The 25,531-nt window shown below is 44.0% G+C and overlaps 1 protein-coding gene across 1 annotated transcript in view; it reads right to left on the reverse strand.

Annotated features, from left to right (window-relative positions):
- Positions 1–2,039: 2,039 nt before the first annotated feature.
- Positions 2,040–25,531, reverse strand: part of LOC143766969 (uncharacterized) — a 52,532-nt gene continuing 29,040 nt past the window's right edge. The window contains exons 2-7 of the mRNA XM_077254994.1: positions 9,677–9,826; positions 9,368–9,547; positions 9,161–9,284; positions 8,980–9,077; positions 8,691–8,781; positions 2,040–3,318 (exon numbers count right to left, since the gene is read on the reverse strand). Of these exons, the coding sequence (XP_077111109.1) occupies positions 2,126–3,318; positions 8,691–8,781; positions 8,980–9,077; positions 9,161–9,284; positions 9,368–9,547; positions 9,677–9,754 (1,764 nt within the window). The 5' untranslated portion in view covers positions 9,755–9,826 and the 3' untranslated portion in view covers positions 2,040–2,125. The remainder of the gene's footprint in view (positions 3,319–8,690; positions 8,782–8,979; positions 9,078–9,160; positions 9,285–9,367; positions 9,548–9,676; positions 9,827–25,531) is intronic.

Genomic DNA, 25,531 nt, shown 5'->3' on the forward strand with positions numbered 1-25,531 from the left:
GAAGACCAGAGATCTCAGGGAGGTCTCTGGCATGGGGGTCCTCGTCCCGTTTTACCCTCACGGGGGTGCAGGAGGGCCAGGGGAGGGTCCCAGAATCCACACGAGGGGAGACAGGAGCAGAATGGAGGAGGGAAGCAGAGCCCCGACCACCACTGCCCAGCTCTACAAATACCAGGTAACTGCAGTCGCCGGCCACGCAGCATACCAGAACCTCTCCGTGCCCCATAGGGGACAGGACAGACACTGGCAATTGGATGGAGGGAGGGTCTTTTAACCTCTCTGTGCTTCCTGTCCCCCATTAGAGCGTGGAGACAACATCCTATGCTGTCGTGGAAGGTGACTAGAGAAAAACGCATTACACTCGTCTGACTCTCCTGCATCAAAATCGGACTGATTTTAAAATCGCGTGTGACTCCAGCCTGAGTGTTTATACGTCACCTCACCCTATATACTAAGATGTGGGGTATATATGTTTTCTATTAGTCACCTCCTAACTAACCTTCAGGGGGTGAATTATGGATTTAGTTTTACATTTGGAATTGATAAAGTTTAGTTTTATCCTTTTGTCAGCAAACATGAGGAATGACAAGAGACAACCCTTCTAAGAAGATCCAATTTTGGAATAAAGAAGTGCACACTGGCGCTTACCACTCAGAAATAGATTGTTGATAAATCTCAGATGCAGCTGGTGAAAGTGACAGGCTCTGTGCCAGTTCCTGTAAAACATTTGGGGCTAATTAACAAGATACCAGTTCACCGCGCTATGCTGAGATAATAGAGAGAGAAAAATAATACTCACTCTGTGATTGTGTTAATATGGAGCATATATCAGGAAACTCATAAGAAAGAAATCCTTTTGGTGGTCACTGCCAATAATAAATAGTATAGATCATATACGGAAATGGATAGAATTACCAGTAGTACTGCTGGCTAAACAATGTTCAGTACTTACTACTTGGTGCGAATGTCCATGAGAGACTTCTTGAACCTGGTACTGGGTTCTAGCGTCAGGGTTTCTGCTAGTAGTGAAATACTCGCATAGAGTTAAATGCTAGTTATAGAATTGCAATTATAATGCGCTTACTTGTAGAGCCTAATTCCTTGCGTGGGCCGGCTGGGTGCTGCTGCTAAGCGTGGTGGTGCTTGCTGGCAGTGACAGTGCAGTCTGAGGACGCGCTGATTCCTTGCGTGCTCCGGCCGCAAGCAGCGCCAACGGTTGCGGCGTGGAAAAAAACTTCTGTGACGTCACGTAGAAGCAGGACGGGTGCGCGATAGACTCAATCCTACGCCTTTAACTCTATGCGAGTATTTCTCTAATCACCGCTATCTTAGATAATTTATTTAGTGCTTGCTATCAGCGTTTCTACTAGTTGGGCTGTCATCACCTACAATTATTACACGCTGCCCCTGCCGGTATCTTATATCGCAGTAAGGTCTTATGGGCTCATACTAATCTTACACATATAAGCACAGGTTATTCGAGCACTCAGCTGCACGAGCAATTTCCTCTAATTACCGCTCTCATTTACCTAGTGCTTTCTATCAGTATCTCACTGGTTGGACTGCCTTCACCTTCAAGTGTCAATTGCTGCCTCTGCCTATACCGCAGTAAGCCTCAAATACTCAGAGGCTAGTATTTAGGTATAGGGAACACATCCATTAATCCTATAACATATTGTTATTCCCTGAAGTACTAAATACGCACAATTAAAGCACACTACTAGCAGAACCCCTTGACGCTAGAACCCAGTACCAGGTTCAAGAAGTCTCTCATGGACATTCGCATCAAGTAGTAAGTACTGAAATTTTTTTAGCCAGCAGTACTACTGGTAATTCTATCCATTTCCGTATATGATCTATACTATTTTTTATTGGCAGTGACCACCAAAAGGATTTCATTCTTATGAGTTTCCTGATATATGCTCCATATTAACACAATCACAGAGTGAGTATTATTTTTTTTCTTTCTATTATCACAGCATAGCGCGGTGAATTGGGATCTCGTTTATAAGATCCAATTTTGGTTAAAACAATTTCAACATTCTGAATATAAAAAAGGCTTCTTCCCTATGTGACATCTCTGATGTTTATTAACAGTTGATTTCCAAATAAAATATTTCCCACATTAAGAAAATGAAAAAGGCTTCTGTCCTGTGTGAGTTCTCTGGTGACTAACAAGATGAGCTTTCTTGTTAAAACATTTCCCACATTCGAAACAGGAAAAAGCCTTCTCCCCTGTATGGGTTATCTGGTGTCTAGCAAGAACCGATTTCTCTGTAAAACATTTCCCACATTCTGAACAGGAAAAAGGCTTTTCCCCTGTGTGGGTTCTCTGGTGTCTAGCAAGAACCGATTTCTGGTTAAAGCATTTCCCACACTCTGAACAGGAAAAATGCTTTTTCCCTGCGTGAGCCCTCTGGTGGCTATCATGAGACGATTTCCATATAAAACATTTCCCACATTCTGAACAGGAAAAAGGCTTCTCCCCTGTGTGAGCCCTCTGGTGGATATTAAGAGACGATTTCCATATAAAACATTTCCCACATTCTGAACAGGAAAAAGGCTTCTCCCCTGTGTGAGCTTTCTGGTGGATATCAAGAACCGATTTCTGATTAAAACATTTCCCACATTCTGAACAGGAGAAAGGCTTCTCCCCTGTGTGAGTTCTCTGGTGGATATCAAGAAGTGATTTCTGATTAAAACATTTCCCACATTCTGAACAGGAAAAAGGCTTCTCCCCTGTGTGAGCCCTCTGGTGGATATTAAGAGACGATTTCCATATAAAACATTTCCCACATTCTGAACAGGAGAAAGGCTTCTCCCCTGTGTGAGTTCTCTGGTGGATATCAAGAAGTGATTTCTGATTAAAACATTTCCCACATTCTGAACAGGAAAAAGGCTTCTCCCCTGTGTGAGTTCTATGGTGAGTAACAAAATGTGATTTCTGAATAAAACATTTCCCACATTCTGAACAGGAAAAAGGCTTCTCCCCTGTGTGAGTTCTATGGTGAGTAACCAAATGTGATTTGTGGTTAAAACATTTCCCACATTCTGAACATGAAAATGATTTCTTTGCTTTAGGAGCAGTTTGTTTTTTAATGCCTCTTTTGTGACTTTGATTTTCTTTAGTAGTCGGTAATGAATCAGAAGATGGGACCTGTTTCATAGGATCAGATAACAGATCTTTGCTGTGAATGGATGATGATATATCTGGAGTAACAGCAATCACTTCAGTTGTATCTTGTAGGATCTCAAGATCATCAGATTTATAAATTGAAGATGTCAGCTGTCCTTCTGATCTCCTGGTATAGTGATCTGCTAAGATAAACAATTTTTTTTAACAAAATATCCTTGAGTTTTATATTATTGAACATTTCTACTTAAACTGTCCATAAAAATGGAAAGTTATGTAAAAAACTAATCATTTACCAAGACAATGACAGTTCACAGTCTAATAGAAAACCTTACAGGATGAACCAGTAGTGTGTGGTGTTCAACTGTTTGTTCATTCTGCCTCCCAAATATCGAATAAAAAGAAACCAATCAATGTTATATAGGTGAAAATAAAGTAAATATGTATGAGCAGGCACCACCTCAAAATAAATCGGGATTACCTAATGCATATCAATAGTAAACATAGCAACAAGCAAGGAAAGTATATGCACACAAAGAATTGTTTATTTTTTAGTGATCCCTGTTTTATTAGAGAACACATACTATTTAAAAACAATTAAAATAGTCCACAACATGGACTGAAAAAAATCAAGTTCCAAAATAAGGAGTATAATACTCGAGAACCCGTTAGCCTAATAAATGACAGTCCGCGTATCAAGCAATACCCCTGGAATAAAGGGCATCAATGTGTAACACCAACCAGAGGAATATGCCCCATTTACCATATATAGATGCTGTCAGCACAATAGCTGCACCATGCCACAGTGAGCTAAGCAATCTATACAATGTCAGCACCAAATTGTGCATAGACACTTCAGGTGTCGATACGCGTGGGTCCATGGACCCGTTTAGCAGAACTCACCAGAGTCCTGTGCACTACCCATAGCCAGTCACGTGTGCTATCACATGACCGTGACGTCACGTAAGGTCCTGCACTGCCAGTGAACCGAACGGCTATTTTCTACAGCGCGCATTTACTCCACACTGACAGGAATAAGTGCCGGCTCTGGTGAGTTCTGCCGCCGGCCGGGGCAGTGCTTACTACCCGCACTCTCATCGTGAATACATCGGCTTTCAAGAACACCGATCTAATACCCAGATTCGCTGCATGGGGAATTACTGAAAAGCTGAGGGACGGAGGAGCTAACTGAGCCACAAGAGGTAAAGAATTCTTAGCGACACCGAAAATTCTCCTCTAAGAAATCCCCCTGAAGGTTTAAGGTTCTTAGTATGTTCTAATATAAATGTATTTGTATATTATTGAAAGACACTCCATAATATAACCATATTCCTTAGCATATATCTGTTTCCAACCAGATCCTATCTGCTGAAAATTCAGTGGTCGCTTTTGGAAGATTTTACTGTGTATCATAAGGTAAATTTTAATATAGGACGTGAAATATCCATAATAAAGAATTGTTTATTTTTTTAGTGATCCCTGTTTTGTGTGCATATACATTCCTTGCTTATTGCTATGTAGGCGAAAATAATATCAAGTCTCATCTCACAAAAACAAGTCCCCACTCAGGTCCATCATCCGTCAGTGGAAAAACAGAGGTTCCCACACTATTAGTGGCTCAAAGGCTGTTGAAAAGCAACAAGATTTCCATAAACCGATTGAGAAAAATCCGCTCTCACTTCTGAGTCTTGTGCTCAAACAACATTTAGGATCCCTGTATTTAATCAATATTATAGTGAGAAGAATCCACTTAATCTGCGGTGTGTGTCTCCTGGAGCACAATCTGGGCACTATGTGCTGGGTAATAAAATGGCAAATGTGTAATTTTCACTCTCCAACATCCACTGCGTGTTCATTTCCGAAAAGTGGAGTCAAAATAGTCACTCCTATACATTATAACCCTGAGTGAATTAATTTATAAAATGGAATCACTTTATGGGGATTTCGACTATTCTGGATTTCTGCCATTTAGTCATATTAGGGCTTCTGTATATCGTGTGTCCAATCTCATCTGGGATCTGTTCCTGCTGTCCAGCTGGAGTCATCTGCTCCCTACTTCAGCCAATTGGAAAGTACCACACCCCACTAAAGCTCAAAGCATGAACCACAACAGGAGGAAAAAAATGGGAGGAAAAAACATCCAGTATTCTAGAAAAACACCACAGAAAAACAGACAAAGGTGCTTACCTGTCTAGGCCTGAAATCATGGTGCAGCAGGCCCAAGTAAAGATGGCACAGGTGCGGTAATACAAAATGAGACAGCCAGCCTACAATCAGGGATTGGCCGCTTGGCTCATCAGTGCAAATAAATAATCTGCAGCAGTGTTCACACAGAGTATGCACAGCAACTGGACCATGGCCTATTAGTAACACCCTGTGGTTTTATAAGTTCTGGCCTCTGTTCACACAGGACGCATTACAGTTAGCACTGGGCAACCCTCCACTGGGTGTTACTAATAGGCTATGATCCAGTTGCTGTGCATACTCTGTGTGAACACTGCTGCAGATTATTTATTTGCACTGGTGTGCCACACCTGTGTAGTCACCATCTTTACTTGGGCCAAGTGCACCGTCTGTTTGTCTGTCTGTCTGTCTGTCTGTTTCTCTGTCACGGAAATCGCGCATCACTGATTGATCTTGGCTGGCTGGGTGCGACCTATCAGTGACAGGCACAGTCCGGCCACAAATTGGCCCCTCCCTAATCCCCTCCAGTCAGTGCCCCCTCCATACTCCCCTCCAGTCAGCTGCCATTACCCCTGTAAGTGTGACCAACTTTTTACTATTGATGCTGCCTATGCAGCATCAATAGTAAAAACATATGATGTTAAAATATTACATTATATTAATTATAACAGTATTATATTCTCACCTTCCGGCGTCCGCGGCAGCCTTTCCCACTCCTCGCGACGCTCCAGTCCCAAGAATGCATTGCGGCAACGACCCCAGATCACGAGACCGCTACATCATAGCGAGTTATTGCCGCAAAGGCATTACTGGGAACAGAGGGTCTCCCGTATCACTGATTGGTCGCGGTAGGCTGGGCGCGACTAATCAGCGATTTGAACCACGCTTCGCTGATTGGTCGCGAGCGGCCGGGCGTGACCAATCAGCGACATTGGGGCTTTATATTCTGCGTGGGCTGTGCTATATACTACGTGGCTGTGCTATATACTACTGGGCTGTGCTATATACTACGTGGGCTGTGTTATATACTACGTGGGCTGTGTTATATACTACGTGGGCTGTGTTATATACTACGTGGGCTGTGTTATATACTACGTGGGCTGTGTTATATACTACGTGGGCTGTGTTATATACTACGTGGGCTGTGTTATATACTACATGGGCTGTCAAGACTCTTTCGCCCGGGCCCTCAAAAACCTGGAGCTGGCACTGGCTTCACTCATTGGTCGCCCCCGTCCGGCAGCGAACAATCAGCAACAGACGCAGTCCGGCCACAAATTCGAGCGGGATTTCAACCACGCTTTGATAATTGGTCACGCCCGGCCAGCCGAATCCTGTGTATTCATTGCATTATTCTGATATCTTCATAAATAAACTACATACATATTCTAGAATACCCGATGCGTTAGAATCGGGCCACCATCTAGTCAGTAATAAATGAGGAGCTAGTGGTGAAACCTCTCTGGGGTAATTAGAGCACGGGGCTCGGTGACTTCACAATCTAAACTATCGGAAGCTCCAATATTTTCTGTCAGATGAGTTTCAAGAAGAAATATTACACATTTATAGAGAACTGTGTATAATAGTGCAGAGCGGAGATGTCTTATAGGGAACCTGTCAGCAGGATTGTGCTCAGTGACTACAGACACTGTGAGGTCGGTGCCGTTATACTGATTACACTGATACCTGGTGATGAAATCCGTCTTGTGGTTGTTGTTTAGTCTGTGTTTGTAGTTTTCAGTTCAGGAGATTCTCGTGCTCTGGGGCGGGGCTGTGGGCGGGGCTTTATGTGGTGCTCTGGGGCGGGGCTGTGGGCGGGGCTTTATGTGGTGCTCTGGGATGGGGCTGTGGGCGGGGCTTTATGTGGTGCTCTGATTACATATGCATCTGTATTGGCCTATGACAGGTCGCTGATCCCTCACTGACCTGCCCCCCATTTTTACATAATGCATATAATAATGTTGATATTATTGTTGATAATGCCTATAATATTGTGGATATTGTGAGGCTTAGAAAAAAAATTACATCCAGCAAATTGTTACATACGATGGCGGAGCCTGCGCAGTCTATAAGCAAGAGATAGATGCTACTGGACAGGCGCCGCTGGTGTCATTTTGATGGATGTAATTATTTTTTTAAGCCTCATAATAAAACTACAAATACAGATTACACAACAACCACAAGACAGATTTCATCACCAGGTATCAGTGTAATCAGTATAACGGCTCCGACCTGACAGTGTCTGTAGTCACTGAGCACAATCCTGCTGACAGGTTCACTTTAAATTTGGATCTTAGGCATTTGGAAGAGGCGATGGAGAGGTTTTTTTTAAGACTATCAGGGAGTTACAGACTCATAAGTGAGGCAGGCCGATCCCACCACAATCCAACTATCATACAGAACGAACAGGTGAAAAAAGACATTTTTTTTATTCTATGTTACATCCCCAACAACAATGCATCTATGATGGGAGAACTCCAACAGTAAACCAGAGCTGCATTCATTTATGGTGGACCATTGGAGCTACTATGAATCCTGACCAGAAGATTAGAGGAAATAATATTGCTCCCATTTCAGGAGAGATTGTGCAGTAATCTGAATTTCTTAGGATAAAACAATGTAATTTATCAGGTGGAGTGATTCCATGAAACCAGGGCTGGAGCCAACACATGTCCTGCAGGCGGGAATAAATGTATATTACAGCCATCAGCCACGCACAGCTCAGAGATATATCATGGCACCGGTGTGATGGGTTTATGTAGATTATCACAATCCTCCTGGAAGTTAGTCGGTTTTAATACAAAGTGAAAAGTCCGGATAAAGGGAAACTCTGTTATTGTCCAGAAATTCACACTTGGCCTCACTGCACATTTTATGTTGTCCATCATAAAAGTGAAGTTTGGCCAGAAAGACTGGACCTGGTCTTGTAGGGACCATATGATCACATTCAGCAGCACAGAAGGGAGAGAAGGGAGATTCCTCCGATAAGATCTCAGGGTTCTAGGAAGCCAACAGCATCATTACCCTCCGCTTTCTCTTACAGGCCCATCAGAATATTTTTCTTCACGTGATTTTCTATCTTGTCAGCACATTCTCCGTACGCTGTCATTTGGCTTTATAGTTCACAGATCTGGGCAGGTAACAGCGTCTCCTAAACCCAGGGGGTAGGTGGATCTACCAGGTTGTAAGTTCTATAGAAAAGGGCTTTCACTGCCCAAAGTCATTTGAACAGTTTTGGGAGGAGGAGAATGTTGTGGTCTAGAGGCAAAATGGTGATCATGGTAATACGGCCGGACTACACCACCGATAAAGCAGCCACAGCAGGTGATGAGAAGAATCTGTGACCTCTCTGCATTTAGTGGTTACTACTCACCTGGGTAGACATATGTGGGAATCTCCTCTTTACACCGCTCATCCCCTCTCATATATGTCTCTGTAGTATTAATATGGGTCAGATCTTCACCCTGAAACAAATAATGTAAAAGTCACTGACAGATGGAGAAGTCCCATCTATGATCATCTCTAATCCTGCCATCTCCACCGTTCTCATTACACAAGTATAAAACATATAATACTGGTGGATAAAACAAGACCGAGCACAAGACCTTCACCGGCGTCTACACATCATAGGGGAGATCTCCTGACACCTTCTCTCCATCTACCTGATGATCCTGAGGAGCATTGGGATCTTCTTGGTTACAGTCCTGTGGAAGAAGAGGACGGGGACATCTCTCTGGTGTTGTCCTCTTACTGGATAGATCTGGAGGAAACACATACAGGGAGTGAATTCATTCTTTACATACAGATAATTATAGGCCGTGTGTATTTAGTCCTGTCTATTACCTGGAGACGTGAGGGGCTGGGGAACCTCCATTATGACGTTCTTGTACAGATCTCTGTGTCCTTCTAAATACTCCCACTCCTCCATGGAGAAATAGACAGCGACATCCTGACACCTTATAGGAACCTGACACATACAATGATACCGTCATCCCCCCGATCCCTTCATAGTGTTACTGTATAATATCCCAGCATTCCCAGCAGTGTCACCTCTCCAGTCAGCAGCTCAATCATCTTGTAGGTGAGTTCTAGGATCTTCTGGTCATTGATGTCCTCATGGATCAGGGGGTGAGGTGGAGGCCCCGTGATTGGGCTCAGGGGTCTTCCCCATCCCTCAGACACAGGGTCCTGACAGCGATCACTAGAGGTCTTCTTCACCACTGTGTAATCCTGGTAATGGAGAGACACATTAATAAATCTCACTACAGACATTTCCAGAGTCCTCACCTCTCCAGTTCTGTCCATCTGTTATTCCCATAGATAAGAATAATGTAATGTGACGTCATCAGAATCTCTCACCTCTCCAGTAAGCCGGAAGAGGATCTCTAGGGTGAGGTGTAATATCCTCTCCGCCATCTTGTCTCTGTCCATATCCATCTGTGATGGGTAAATCAGGAAAATTCTCTTTTGTAGAAGATCTTCACTGAGAGGATCCGATATTGTAGAGACCTGAATGAGAAGATGAGCCGATGGAACATCATAAGAATCCTGTGTAATAATACAATTACTGGAGATAATAAGGAAACATATGAGGAGATTTATTATTTTACAGTATTTAGTTTCCTTCTTTACATCTACTAATAAATCCTACATATTTAGGCCACAGACAACAAGCAGTTTCCTCCTCGGAGTCGGCAGCTGAATACGTTCCTCATAGACTCATCTCTCATAACACTAATTCTCGTCTCATTTACCGACCCTGGAATCGGCATTAGCAATACTGCAGGAGATATTCATTACACGCGACATGAGAAATAACTACTTCATGATGAGGACGACATCTTCATCTTCTACTACGTGTCATGGTACAGGACGCGGTTCATGTCCTGCTCTCTCAGGGTTAATATTGCTGGCCTCTCTTTGGATCTGGAAGGGTATTTATACACACTCCAGACTAGGATTCCCTGTCAGCTATACTTTTGTTTAGCCTGTGTGTCTGACCCCTTGAGTGTGTGCTCAGTTCGCATTTGCTTGTTTTGCTCTAATTGTTTGTTCTGTTGGCTTTCTGACCTTTGGCTCCCTTTCTCACTATCCCTCCACCTTACCCCTAGGTTACCTTGTTATCTCTTGGTTTTGACCTTGGCACATTTAAAGCTAACCTTTTTCAAGCTACACTGAACCAAAAAAATGTCTCCATCATGGGCTAAATAAAATAGCTCCTTATTCACAGACAGTAATGTGCTCTTCCTTGTTTGGACTCGAACAAAGAAGACCCAGGAAAACATACTCAGAAGGGAGGTAAGGACATTTCTAAAACAATCCACAGCGAGGAGATTGGAACAAAACAAAATCCTCTAAACTGCATGCTCGCAAACGCCAGAAGCCTGACAAGATGGAAGAACTAGAAGCAGAAATATCTACAGGTAACTGTAACACAGTGGAAATAACCGAGACATGGTTAGATGAAAGCTATGACTGGGCAGTTAACTTACAGGGTTACAGTCTGTTTAGAAAGGATCGTAAAAATTGGAGAGGAGGAGGGGTTTGTCTCTATGTAAAGTCTTGTCTAAAGTCCACTTTATGGGAGGATATTAGCGAAGGGAATGAGGATGTCGAGTCCATATGGGTCGAAATTCATGGAGGGAAAAATGGTAACGAAATTCTCATTGGGGTCTGTTACAAACCCCCAAATATAACAGAAATCATGGAAAGTCTACTTCTAAAGCAGATAGATGAAGCTGCAACCCATAATGAGGTCCTGGTTATGGGGGACTTTAACTATCCGGATATTAACTGGGAAACAGAAACCTGTGAAACCCATAAAGGCAACAGGTTTCTGCTAATAACCAAGAAAAAGTATATTTCACAATTGGTGCAGAATCCAACCAGAGGAGCAGCACTTTTAGACCTAATCCTATCTAATAGACCTGACAGAATAACAAGTCTGCAGGTGGTCGGGCATCTAGGAAATAGTGACCACAATATTGTACAGTTTCACCTGTCTTTCACTAGGGGGACTTGTCAGGGAGTCACAAAAACACTGAACTTTAGGAAGGCAAAGTTTGACCAGCTTAGAGATGCCCTTAATCTGGTAGACTGGGACAATATCCTCAGAAATAAGAATACAGATAATAAATGGAAAATGTTTAAGAACATCCTAAATAGGCACTGTAAGCGGTTTATACCTTGTGGGAATAAAAGGACTAGAAATAGGAAAAACCCAATGTGGCTAAACAAAGAAGTAAGACAGGCAATTAACAGTAAAAAGAAAGCATTTGCACTACTAAAGCCGGATGGCACCATTGAAGCGCTAAAAAATCGCTCCTGTCAAACCAATCTAATCAGTTTTTATGAAGAGGTTAGCTATAGGCTGGACCACGGTGAGTCATTGGACGTGGTATATCTTGATTTTTCCAAAGCGTTTGATACCGTGCCGCACAAGAGGTTGGTACACAAAATGAGAATGCTTGGTCTGGGGGAAAATGTGTGTAAATGGGTTAGTAACTGGCTTAGTGATAGAAAGCAGAGGGTGGTTATAAATGGTATAGTCTCTAACTGGGTCGCTGTGACCAGTGGGGACCGCAGGGGTCGGTATTGGGACCTGTTCTCTTCAACATATTTATTAATGATCTGGTAGAAGGTTTACACAGTAAAATATTGATATTTGCAGATGATACAAAACTATGTAAAGCAGTTAATACAAGAGAAGATAGTATTCTGCTACAGATGGATCTGGATAAGTTGGAAACTTGGGCTGAAAGGTGGCAGATGAGGTTTAACAATGATAAATGTAAGGTTATACACATGGGAAGAAGGAATCAATATCACCATTACACACTGAACGGGAAACCACTGGGTAAATCTGACAGGGAGAAGGACTTGGGGATCCTAGTTAATGATAAACTTACCTGGAGCAGCCAGTGCCAGGCAGCAGCTGCCAAGGCAAACAGGATCATGGGGCGCATTAACCCCTTCCCGACATCGGACGTACTATCCCGTCCGATGTCGGGTCCCCTGCTTTGATGTGCGCTCCGGCGGTAAGCGCACATCAAAGTCGCGACATGTCAGCTGTTTTTTACAGCTGACATGTGCGCGCAATAGCGGCGGGTGAAATCGCGATCACCCGCCGCTATTAACTAGTTAAATGCCGCTGTCAAACGCGGACAGCGGCATTTAACTACCGCATCCGGCCGGGCGGCCGGATATGAGCGCATCGCTGACCCCCGTCACATGATCGGGGGTCGGCGATGTGTCAGGACAGTAACCATAGAGGTCCTTGAGACCTCTATGGTTACTGATCGCCGGTGGCTGTGAGCGCCCCCCTGTGGTCGGCGCTCAAAGCACACCCGCAATTCTCCTACATAACAGCGATCTGATGATCGCTGTTATGTAGCAGAGCCGATCGGGCTGTGCCTGCTTCTAGCCTCCCATGGAGGCTATAGAAGCAAGGTAAAAGTTAAAAAAAAAAGAAATAAAAAATGTGAAAAGAATAAAAAAAATATAAAAGTTTAAATCCCCCCCCTTTCGCCCCAATCAAAATAAATCAATAAAAAAATAATCAAACCTACACATATTTGGTATCGCCGCGTTCAGAATCGCCCGATCTATCAATAAAAAAAAAGCATTAACCTGATCGCAAAACGGCCTAACGAGAAAAAAAATCGAAACGCCAGAATTACGTTTTTTTGGTCGCCGTGATTTGCATTAAAATGCAATAACGGGCGATCAAAAGAACGCATCTGCACTGAATTGGTATCATTAAAAACGCCATCTCGGCACGCAAAAAATAAGCCCTCAACCGACCCCAGATCATGAAAAATGGAGACGCTACGAGTATCGGAAAATGGCGCAATTTTATTTTTATTTTTTTTTGCAAAGTTTGGAATTTTTTTTTACCACTTAGGTGAAAACTAACCTAGTCATGTTAGGTGTCTATGAACTCGTAGTGACCTGGGGAATCATAATAGCAGGTCAGTTTTAGCATTTAGTGAAGCTAGGAAAATAGCCAAGCAAAAAACAAGTGTGGGATTGCACTTTTTTTGCAATTTCACCGCATTTGGAATTTTTTTCCTGTTTTCTAGTACATGCCATGGTAAAACCAATGGTGTCATTCAAAAGTACAACTCGTCCCGCAAAAAATAAGCCCTCACATGGCCAAATTGACGGAAAAATAAAAAAGTTATGGCTCTGGGAAGGAGGAGAGTGAGAAACGAAAACGGAAAAATCCCACGGTCATGAAGGGGTTAAAAGAGGTCTGGATACACATGGTGAGAGCATTATACTGCCTCTGTACAAATCCCTAGTTAGACCGCACATGGAGTACTGTGTCCAGTTTTGGGCACCGGTGCTCAGGAAGGATATAATGGAACTAGAGAGAGTACAAAGGAGGGCAACAAAATTAATAAAGGGGATGGGAGAACTACAATACCCAGATAGATTAGCGAAATTAGGATTATTTAGTCTAGAAAAAAGACGACTGAGGGGCGATCTAATAACCATGTATAAGTATATAAGGGGACAATACAAATATCTCGCTGAGGATCTGTTTATACCAAGGAAGGTGACGGGCACAAGGGGGCATTCTTTGCGTCTGGAGGAGAGAAGGTTTTTCCACCAACATAGAAGAGGATTCTTTACTGTTAGGGCAGTGAGAATCTGGAATTGCTTGCCTGAGGAGGTGGTGATGGCGAACTCAGTCGAGGGGTTCAAGAGAGGCCTGGATGTCTTCCTGGAGCAGAACAATATTGTATCATACAATTATTAGGTTCTGTAGAAGGAAGTAGATCTGGGGATTTATTATGATGGAATATAGGCTGAACTGGATGGACAAATGTCTTTTTTCGGCCTTACTATGAGAACATTATATGTTATTATGTGGGGGTATGGTGGTACTATGAGAACATTATACTGTGTGTGGGGGTATGGTGGTACTAAGAGAACATTATACTGTGTGGGGTGGGATGGAGGTACTGTGAGAACATACTGTGTGTGGGGGTATGGCGGTACTGTAGGAACATTATACTGTGTGGGGGTATGGCAGTACTGTGAGAACATTATACTGTGTGTGAGGGTAATGCGGTACTGTAGGAACATTATACTGTGTGTGAGGGTATGGCAGTACTGTAGCAACATTATACTGTGTGTGGGGGTATGGCGGTTCCAGGAGAACATTATACTGTGTGTGGGGGTATGGTGGTACTAAGAGAACATTATACTGTGTGGGGTGGGATGGAGGTACTGTGAGAACATACTGTGTGTGGGGGTATGGCGGTACTGTAGGAACATTATACTGTGTGGGGGTATGGCAGTACTGTGAGAACATTATACTGTGTGTGAGGGTATGGCGGTACTGTAGGAACATTATACTGTGTGTGAGGGTATGGCGGTACTGTAGCAACATTATACTGTGTGTGGGGGTATGGCGGTACTATGAGAACATTATACTGTGTGTGGGGGTATGGCGGTACTGTAGGAACATTATACTGTGTGTGGGGGTATGGCGGTACTATGACAACATTATACTGTGTGTGGGGGTATGGCGGTACTATGAGAACATTATACTGTGTGTGGGGGTATGGCGGTACTATGAGAACATTATACTGTGTGTGGGGGTATGGCGGTACTATGAGAACATTATACTGTGTGTGGTGGGATGGAGGTACTGTGAGAACATGCTGTGTGTGGGGGTATGGCGGTACTATGAGAACATTATACTGTGTGGGGGTACTATGAGAACATTATACTGTGTGGGGGTACTATGAGAACATTATACTGTGTGTGGGGGTATGGCGGTACTATGAGAACATTATACTGTGTGGGGGTACTATGAGAACATTATACTGTGTGTGGGGGTATGGCGGTAGTATGAGAACATTATACTGTGTGTGGGGGTATGGCGGTACTATGAGAACCTTATACTGTGTGGGGGGTATGGCGGTACTATGAGAACATTATACTGTGTGAGGGTATGGCGGTACTATGAGAACATTATACTGTGTGGGGGTATGGCGGTACTATGAGAACATTATACTGTGTGGGGGTACTATGAGAACATTATACTGTGTGGGGGTATGGCAGTACTGAGAGAACATTATACTGTGTGTGGGGGTATGGCGGTACTGTGAGAACATTATACTGTGTGTGGGGGTATGGCGGAACTATGAGAACATTATACTGTGTGTGGGGGTATGGCGGTACTATGAGAACATTATACTGTGTGGGGGGTATGGCGGTTGTCATGATCTCCATGGCCAGAGAACTAGCATAAGCCTCAATAGGAACAAGCTCTTGGAAGATGTAACTGTACTGACCATGAACTAAACCTACCGCATCATCTAGAAGTAGCCAGGTAGCATGTCCTACTTTTTATCCCTATATGCCCAGCGCCGGCCGGAGAACTAAATAATGCTAGCAGAGGGAAATATAAGACCTGACTCACCTCTAGAGAAATGCCCAAAAAGGAGACAGAAGCCCCCCACATATATTGGCGGTGATATGAGATGAAACAACAAACGCAGCAGGAAAATAGTTTTAGCAAATTTGAGGTCCGCTTTCTAGATAGCAGAAGACAGAAAGCATACTTTCATGGTCAGTAGAAAACCCTAACAAAACACATCCAGAAATTACTTTAGGACTCTGGCATTAACTCATAATACCAGAGTGGCAATTCCTGATCAACAAGAGCTTTCCAGACACAGTAACGAAACTGCAGCTGTGAACTGGAACCAAAATACAAAAACAAAACATGGACGAATGTCCAACTTATCTAGTAGATGTCTGGGAGCAGGAACAAGCACAGAGAGGCTTCTGATAACATTGTTGACCGGCAAGCATCTAACAGAGAAGCCAGGTTATATAGCGACACCCAGAACTAATCAGAACAGGTGAACAGGGAAGATGATGTCACAAGTTCAATTCCACCAGTAGCCACCGGGGGAGCCCAGAATCCAAATTCACAACAGTACCCCCCCCTCAAGGAGGGGGCACCGAACCCTCACCAGAACCACCAGGGCGATCAGGATGGGCCCTATGAAAGGCACGAACCAGATCAGAGGCATGAACATCAGATGCAGTGACCCAAGAATTATCCTCCTGGCCGTATCCCTTCCACTTGACCAGATACTGGAGTCTCCGTCTGGAAACACGGGAGTCTAGGATTTTTTCCACAACGTACTCCAACTCACCCTCAACCAACACCGGAGCAGGAGGCTCAACGGAAGGCACAACCGGTGCCTCATACCTGCGCAATAACGACCGATGAAAAACGTTATGAATAGAAAAGGATGCAGGGAGGTCCAAACGGAAGGAAACAGGGTTAAGAATCTCCAATATTTTATACGGACCGATGAACCGAGGCTTAAACTTAGGAGATGAGACCCTCATAGGGACAAAACGAGAAGACAACCACACCAAATCTCCAACACAAAGCCGAGGACCAACACGACGGTGACGGTTGGCAAAAAGCTGAGTCTTCTCCTGGGACAACTTTAAATTGTCCATCACCTGCCCCCAGATATGATGCAATCTCTCCACCACCGCATCCACTCCAGGACAATCCGAGGATTCCATCTGACCGGAGGAAAATCGAGGGTGGAACCCCGAATTACAGAAAAACGGGGACACCAAAGTGGCAGAGCTGGCCCGATTATTGAGGGCGAACTCCGCCAATGGCAAAAAAGCAACCCAATCATCCTGGTCAGCAGACACAAAACACCTCAGATATGTCTCCAGGGTCTGATTAGTCCGCTCGGTCTGGCCATTAGTCTGAGGGTGAAAAGCAGACGAAAAAGACAAATCTATGCCCATCCTAGCACAGAATGCCCGCCAAAATCTAGACACAAATTGGGTTCCTCTGTCAGAAACGATATTCTCAGGAATACCATGCAAACGAACAACATTTTGAAAAAACAGGGGCACCAACTCGGAAGAAGAAGGCAATTTGGGCAGGGGAACCAAATGGACCATCTTAGAAAAACGGTCACACACCACCCAGATGACAGACATCTTCTGAGAAACAGGCAGATCTGAAATAAAATCCATCGAGATGTGTGTCCAAGGCCTCTTAGGAATAGGCAAGGGCAACAATAATCCACTAGCCCGAGAACAACAAGGCTTGGCCCGAGCACAAACGTCACAAGACTGCACAAAGCCTCGCACATCTCGTGACAGGGAAGGCCACCAGAAGGATCTTGCCACCAAATCCCTGGTACCAAAAATTCCAGGATGACCTGCCAATGCAGAAGAATGTACCTCAGAGATGACTCTACTGGTCCAATCATCAGGAACAAACAACCTATCAGGCGGACAACGATCCGGTCTATCCGCCTGAAACTCCTGCAAGGCCCGCCGCAGGTCTGGAGAAACGGCTGACAAGATAACTCCCTCCTTAAGAATACCTGTGGGGTCAGAGTTGCCGGGTGAATCAGGCTCAAAACTCCTAGAAAGGGCATCCGCCTTAACATTCTTAGAACCCGGTAGGTACGATACCACAAAATTAAACCGAGAGAAAAACAATGACCAGCGCGCCTGTCTAGGATTCAGGCGCCTGGCGGTCTCAAGATAGATCAAATTTTTGTGGTCAGTCAATACCACCACCTGATGTCTGGCCCCCTCGAGCCAATGGCGCCACTCCTCAAACGCCCACTTCATGGCCAAAAGCTCCCGATTCCCAACATCATAATTCCGCTCAGCGGGCGAAAATTTACGGGAAAAGAAGGCACAAGGCCTCATCACGGCGCAGTCAGAACTTTTCTGCGACAACACTGCCCCAGCCCCGATCTCAGAAGCGTCGACCTCAACCTGAAAAGGAAGAGTCACATCAGGCTGACGCAACACAGGGGCAGAAGAAAAACGGCGCTTAAGCTCCTGAAAGGCCTCCACAGCATCAGGGGACCAATTAGCAACATCAGCACCCTGTCTAGTCAAATCGGTCAATGGCTTAACGACATCCGAAAAACCAGAAATAAATCGACGATAAAAGTTGGCAAAGCCCAAAAATTTCTGAAGACTTTTAAGAGAAGAGGGCTGCGTCCAATCACAAATAGCTTGAACCTTGACAGGATCCATCTCAATGGAAGAGAGAGAAAAAATATATCCCAAAAAGGAAATTCTCTGAACCCCAAAAACGCACTTAGAACCCTTGACACACAGAGAATTAGACCGCAAAACCTGAAAAACCCTCTTAACTTGCCGGACATGAGAGTCCCAATCATCCGAAAAAATCAGAATATCATCCAGATACACTATCATAAATTTATCCAAAAAATCGCGGAAAATATCATGCATAAAGGACTGGAAGACTGAAGGGGCATTAGAAAGACCAAAAGGCATCACCAAATACTCAAAGTGGCCCTCGGGCGTATTAAATGCGGTTTTCCACTCATCCCCCTGCCTGATCCGCACCAAATTATACGCCCCACGGAGATCAATCTTAGAGAACCACTTGGCCCCCTTTATGCGAGCAAACAAATCAGTCAGCAACGGCAATGGGTATTGATATTTAACCGTGATTTTATTCAAAAGCCGATAATCAATACATGGTCTCAAAGAGCCGTCTTTTTTTGACACAAAGAAAAAACCGGCTCCTAAGGGAGATGACGATGGACGAATATGTCCCTTTTCCAAGGACTCCTTTATATATTCTCGCATAGCAGTATGTTCAGGCACAGACAGATTAAATAAACGACCCTTTGGGTATTTACTACCCGGAATTAAATCTATAGCACAATCGCACTCACGGTGCGGAGGTAGCGAACCCAGCTTGGGTTCTTCAAAGACGTCACGATAATCAGACAGGAACTCAGGGATTTCAGAGGGAATAGATGATGAAATGGACACCAAAGGTACGTCCCCATGAGTCCCCTTACATCCCCAGCTCAACACAGACATAGCTCTCCAGTCAAGGACTGGGTTGTGAGACTGCAGCCATGGCAATCCTAGCACCAAATCATCATGTAGATTATACAGCACCAGAAAACGAATAGTCTCCTGGTGATCCGGATTAATACACATAGTCACTTGTGTCCAGAATTGTGGTTTATTATTAGCCAATGGGGTGGAGTCAATCCCCTTCAGAGGAATAAGAGTCTCCAAAGGCTCTAAATCATACCCACAACGATTGGCAAAGGACCAATCCATAAGACTCAAAGCGGCGCCAGAGTCGATATAGGCGTCCGTAGTAATAGATGACAAAGAGCAAATCAGGGTCACAGACAAAATAAATTTAGACTGTAAAGTGCCAATGGGAACGGATTTATCAAGCTTTTTAGTACGCTTAGAGCATGCTGATATAACATGAGTAGAATCACCACAATAGAAACACAACCCATTTTTCCGTCTAAAATTCTGCCGCTCGCTTCTGGACAGAATTCTATCACACTGCATGTTTTCTGGCGTCTTCTCAGTGGACACCGCCAGATGGTGCACTGGTTTGCGCTCCCGCAGACGCCTATCGATCTGAATGGCCATTGTCATGGACTCATTCAGACTTGCAGGCACAGGGAACCCCACCATAACATCCTTAATGGCATCAGAAAGACCCTCTCTGAAAGTAGCCGCCAAGGCACACTCATTCCACTGAGTAAGCACAGACCATTTACGGAATCTTTGGCAGTAAATTTCAGCTTCATCTTGCCCCTGCGATAGGGACATCAAGGTTTTTTCTGCCTGAAGTTCCAAATGAGGTTCCTCATAAAGCAACCCCAAGGCCAGAAAAAACGCATCCACATTGCGCAACGCAGGATCCCCTGGTGCCAATGCAAAAGCCCAATCTTGAGGGTCGCCGCGGAGCAAGGAAATCACAATCCCAACCTGCTGTGCAGGGTCTCCAGCAGAACGAGATTTCAGGGACAAAAATAACTTACAATTATTTCTAAAATTCTGAAAGCTAGATCTATTCCCTGAGAAGAATTCCGGCAAAGGAATTCTCGGCTCTGATACCGGAGCATGAACCACAAAATCTTGCAAACTTTGTACTTTCGTGGCGAGATTATTCAAACCTGCAGTTACACTCTGTAGATCCATTATAGACAGGTGAACATAGAGCCATTCAAAGATTAGAAGGAGAGAGAAAAAAAAGAAAGACTGCAGCATAGACAGACTGGCAAGTGATCCAATTAAGAGCACACTAACTACTAGAGAAAAAAAAAAAAAAATAAAAATTTTCAGCAGACTTCTTATTTCTCTCCTTTCTCAGCCAAGGATTTTAACCCTTTAGTGGGCCGGTCAAACTGTCATGATCTCCATGGCCAGAGAACTAGCATAAGCCTCAATAGGAACAAGCTCTTGGAAGATGTAACTGTACTGACCATGAACTAAACCTACCGCATCATCTAGAAGTAGCCAGGTAGCATGTCCTACTTTTTATCCCTATATGCCCAGCGCCGGCCGGAGAACTAAATAATGCTAGCAGAGGGAAATATAAGACCTGACTCACCTCTAGAGAAATGCCCAAAAAGGAGACAGAAGCCCCCCACATATATTGACGGTGATATGAGATGAAACAACAAACGCAGCAGGAAAATAGTTTTAGCAAATTTGAGGTCCGCTTTCTAGATAGCAGAAGACAGAAAGCATACTTTCATGGTCAGTAGAAAACCCTAACAAAACACATCCAGAAATTACTTTAGGACTCTGGCATTAACTCATAATACCAGAGTGGCAATTCCTGATCAACAAGAGCTTTCCAGACACAGTAACGAAACTGCAGCTGTGAACTGGAACCAAAATACAAAAACAAAACATGGACGAATGTCCAACTTATCTAGTAGATGTCTGGGAGCAGGAACAAGCACAGAGAGGCTTCTGATAACATTGTTGACCGGCAAGCATCTAACAGAGAAGCCAGGTTATATAGCGACACCCAGAACTAATCAGAACAGGTGAACAGGGAAGATGATGTCACAAGTTCAATTCCACCAGTAGCCACCGGGGGAGCCCAGAATCCAAATTCACAACAGGCGGTACTATGAGAACATTATACTGTGTGAGGGTATGGCGGTACTATGAGAACATTATACTGTGTGGGGGTATGGCGGTACTATGAGAACATTATACTGTGTGGGGGGTATGGCGGTACTATGAGAACATTATACTGTGTGAGGGTATGGCGGTACTATGAGAACATTATACTGTGTGTGCGGGTATGGCGGTACTGTAGGAACATTATACTGTGTGGTGGTATGGTGGTACTATGAGAACAATATACTGTGTGGGGGTACTATGAGAACATTATACTGTGTGAGGGTATGGCGGTACTATGAGAACATTATACTGTGTGGGGGTATGGCGGTACTATGAGAACATTATACTGTGTGGGGGTATGGCGGTACTATGAGAACATTATACTGTGTGTGGGGGTATGGCGGTACTATGAGAACATTATACTGTGTGTGGGGGTATGGCGGTACTGTAGGAACATTATACTGTGTGGTGGTATGGCGGTACTATGAGAACATTATACTGTGTGGGGGTACTATGAGAACATTATACTGTGTGTGGGGGTATGGCGGTACTATGAGAACATTATACTGTGTGGGGGGTATGGCAGTACTATGAGAACATTATACTGTGTGTGGTGGGATGGAGGTACTGTGAGAACATTATACTGTGTGGGGGTATTGCGGTACTATGAGAACATTATACTGTGTGGTGGGATGGCAGTACTATGAGAACATTATACTGTGTGTGGGTGTATGGCGGTACTATGAGAACATTATACTGTGTGGGGGTGTGGCGGTACTATGAGAACATTATACTGTGTGTGGGGGTATGGCGGTACTGTAGGAACATTATACTGTGTGTGGGGGTATGGCGGTACTATGAGAACATTATACTGTGTGGGGGTACTATGAGAACATTATACTGTGTGTGGGGGTATGGCGGTACTATGAGAACATTATACTGTGTGTGGGGGTATGGCGGTACTATGAGAACATTATACTGTGTGTGGGGGTATGGCGGAACTATGAGAACATTATACTGTGTGTGGGGGTATGGCGGTACTATGAGAACATAATACTGTGTGGCGGGTATGGCGGTACTATGAGAACATTATACTGTGTGAGGGTATGGCGGTACTATGAGAACATTATACTGTGTGGGGGTATGGCGGTACTATGAGAACATTATACTGTGTGTGGGGGTATGGCGGTACTGTAGGAACATTATACTGTGTGGTGGTATGGCGGTACTATGAGAACATTATACTGTGTGGGGGTACTATGAGAACATTATACTGTGTGAGGGTATGGCGGTACTATGAGAACATTATACTGTGTGTGTGGGTATGGCGGTACTATGAGAACATTATACTGTGTGTGGGGGTATGGCGGTACTATGAGAACATTATACTGTGTGTGGGGGTATGGCTGTACTATGAGAACATTATACTGTGTGTGGGGGTATGGGGGTACTATGAGAACATTATACTGTGTGTGGGGGTATGGTGGTACTATGAGAACATTATACTGTGTGGGGGTACTATGAGAACATTATACTGTGTGTGGGGGTATGGCGGTACTACGAGAACATTATACTGTGTGTGGGGGTATGGCGGTACTATGAGAACATTATACTGTGTGTGGGGGTATGGCTGTACTATGAGAACATTATACTGTGTGTGGGGGTATGGGGGTACTATGAGAACATTATACTGTGTGTGGGGGTATGGTGGTACTATGAGAACATTATACTGTGTGGGGGTACTATGAGAACATTATACTGTGTGTGGGGGTATGGTGGTACTATGAGAACATTATACTGTGTGGGGGTACTATGAGAACATTATACTGTGTGTGGGGGTATGGCAGTAATGTGAGAACATTATACACTGTGTTCCAAATGATTCTGCACAAAGAGTTTAGGAGTGATAAGGTTAGAATTTTTTTGTTTGTCATTTAAGCTCATTGATGGTGATGTGTGTCAGGGCTCTTTATATCACTGAAAGCAATTGCAGAGACCTGTGCACATTAGTTTGGCCGGTGTGCCCAAATAAAGGCAAGACTACTTAAGAAGGCTCTTCCACATTATTAAGCAGCCTACATTTTTGGCCAAAATGGGAAAGAAAAAGGATGTGTCGGCTACTGAGAAGCAACAAATTGTGGAGTATTTAGGTCAAGGCATGACTACAATCAACATTGCCAAGACACTTCATCGTGATCATCGCACAATCAAGAAGTATGTAGCTGATTCCCAGCACACACGTGTGCGTGCTGATAAGGAAAAAGTGAGGACTCTTTCCAACAGGCAATTGCGTAAGGTTAAAAGAGCAGCTGCAAAAATGCCTTGTCATAGCAGCAGACAAGTTTTTGAAGCTGCTGGTGCCTCCAACGTCCCCAGAACAAAAAGATGCAGGGTCCTTCAGAGGTTTGCAGCTGTACGTAAGTCATCCTGTCGACCACCTTAGTCCATGAGCCGGGCCAGATATCGGTACCACCCGGAGTGACTAATTTTCTTTGGTATTTTTAGGTAGATGCATGTCTGTAGTTTATTTTTTGATATGATAGCCCTTACATATACGTAGCTTATTAACCCCTTCAGCCCTAGGCCTATTTGTACCCAAGTGCCTAAGCCAATCTGACCTGTGCCACTTCATGGGCTAATAACTTTGGAACGCTTTCACCTATCCAAGCCATTCTGAGATTGTTTTCTCGTGACATATTGTACTTCACGTCAGTGCTAAATGGGAGTCAATATATTTTACCTTTCTATATAAAAAAATGCTAAATATTCGGAAATTTTGGAAAAATCGGCAATTTTTTAACTTTGAAATTCTCTGCTTTTTACAAAAATACTGATACCCCCCATAATAGTTATTAATTTACACTCCCCACATGTTTACTTCATATTGGCATCATTTTGAAAATGAAACCTTATTGTTTTACGACGTAATAGGGCTTATAGTTTTATGCGCAATTTTTCACATTTACAGCAAAACCCACTTTTCAAAGGACCAAGTCACTTCTGAAGTCACTTTAAGGGGCTTACATAACAGAAACCACCCATAAATTACCCCATTTTGCAAACTACACCCCTCAAGCTGTTCAAAACTCATTTTTAAAAACTGTTAACCCTTTAGGTGTTCCACAGGAATTTTAGCAGAATGAAGGCGAAATTTCAAAATTTCATTTTTTTTCCAGATATTACATTGTAATCCAATTTTACCTGCAACCTAGCAAGGGTTAACGGCAAACCCAAACTTGGTTACCCTAATTCTGCAGTTTATAGAAACACCCCACATGTACTCGTAAACTAAAGTATGGGCACACAGCACAGCTCAACACGGAAGGAGCGCTATGTGGTTTTTGGGTGGCGGATTCACTGGAAGAAATCTAGGGGGCCATGTCACATTTGAAGGCTGCCTGAGGTACCCCCACAGTGGAAACCCCAAAAAGTGACCCTATTTTGGAAACTACACCCCCAAGGAATCTTTTAGGGGGTATAGTGACCACTTTGACCCAACCAGTGTTTCACAGTAGTTGGAAACACTTGGTTGAGAAAATGGAAAAAGTGCATTTTTTACATGAAGGTGTCATTTTAGGCTCATTTTTTTATTTTTAAGAGGTGTACCAGCAAAAAATGCACCCCACTATTTGTTCACCAATCTCTCCCGAACACAACAACACCCGATATGTTGTCGTACACTGCAGTATTGGGGAACGGCAGGCCTCGGAAGGGAAGGAGCGCCAAATGACTTTTGGAGTGCAAATTTTACTGGAAGAAATCTAGGGGGCTATGTCACATTTGAAGACACCCTGAGGTGCCCCAACACACGCACACACACTGACACATACACGTTCTGTGCTGAACAGGACTCTCCGGTCTTCTCAGAGCAGTGAGACTACACAAGCTGGTCTATGAAGCACTTATGAGGCTTGCATGGAAAAACTTCCTTCCATGGCTAGAAGAAAACCATGCAAGGGACCTTCACCATCTGGATGAAACACTGAAGAACATCACAAACTTTCGCATCAGTGTGTCGCAGGGATCCTTCGAAAAGCTCTTGGATAATGAATCTTGCACACTTACCCTGAAGCTCTTTCAAGTTTATCTTGAGACCCTCAGAAATGAACAACTCTCAGCATTCTGGATGTCATACTTGGACATGGTCGAGACCATGCTGGCCCTGGTTCGAGCTTCAAGAGAAGGCAACTGGATGCTTCACCTAGGAGCAATCCGACAGATGATACCATGGTGTTTTGCCTATGACAAGGTCAA

The sequence above is a fragment of the Ranitomeya variabilis genome, chromosome 4 (assembly GCF_051348905.1).
Source record: "Ranitomeya variabilis isolate aRanVar5 chromosome 4, aRanVar5.hap1, whole genome shotgun sequence".
In the NCBI taxonomy this organism is placed as follows: Eukaryota; Metazoa; Chordata; class Amphibia; order Anura; family Dendrobatidae; genus Ranitomeya; species Ranitomeya variabilis.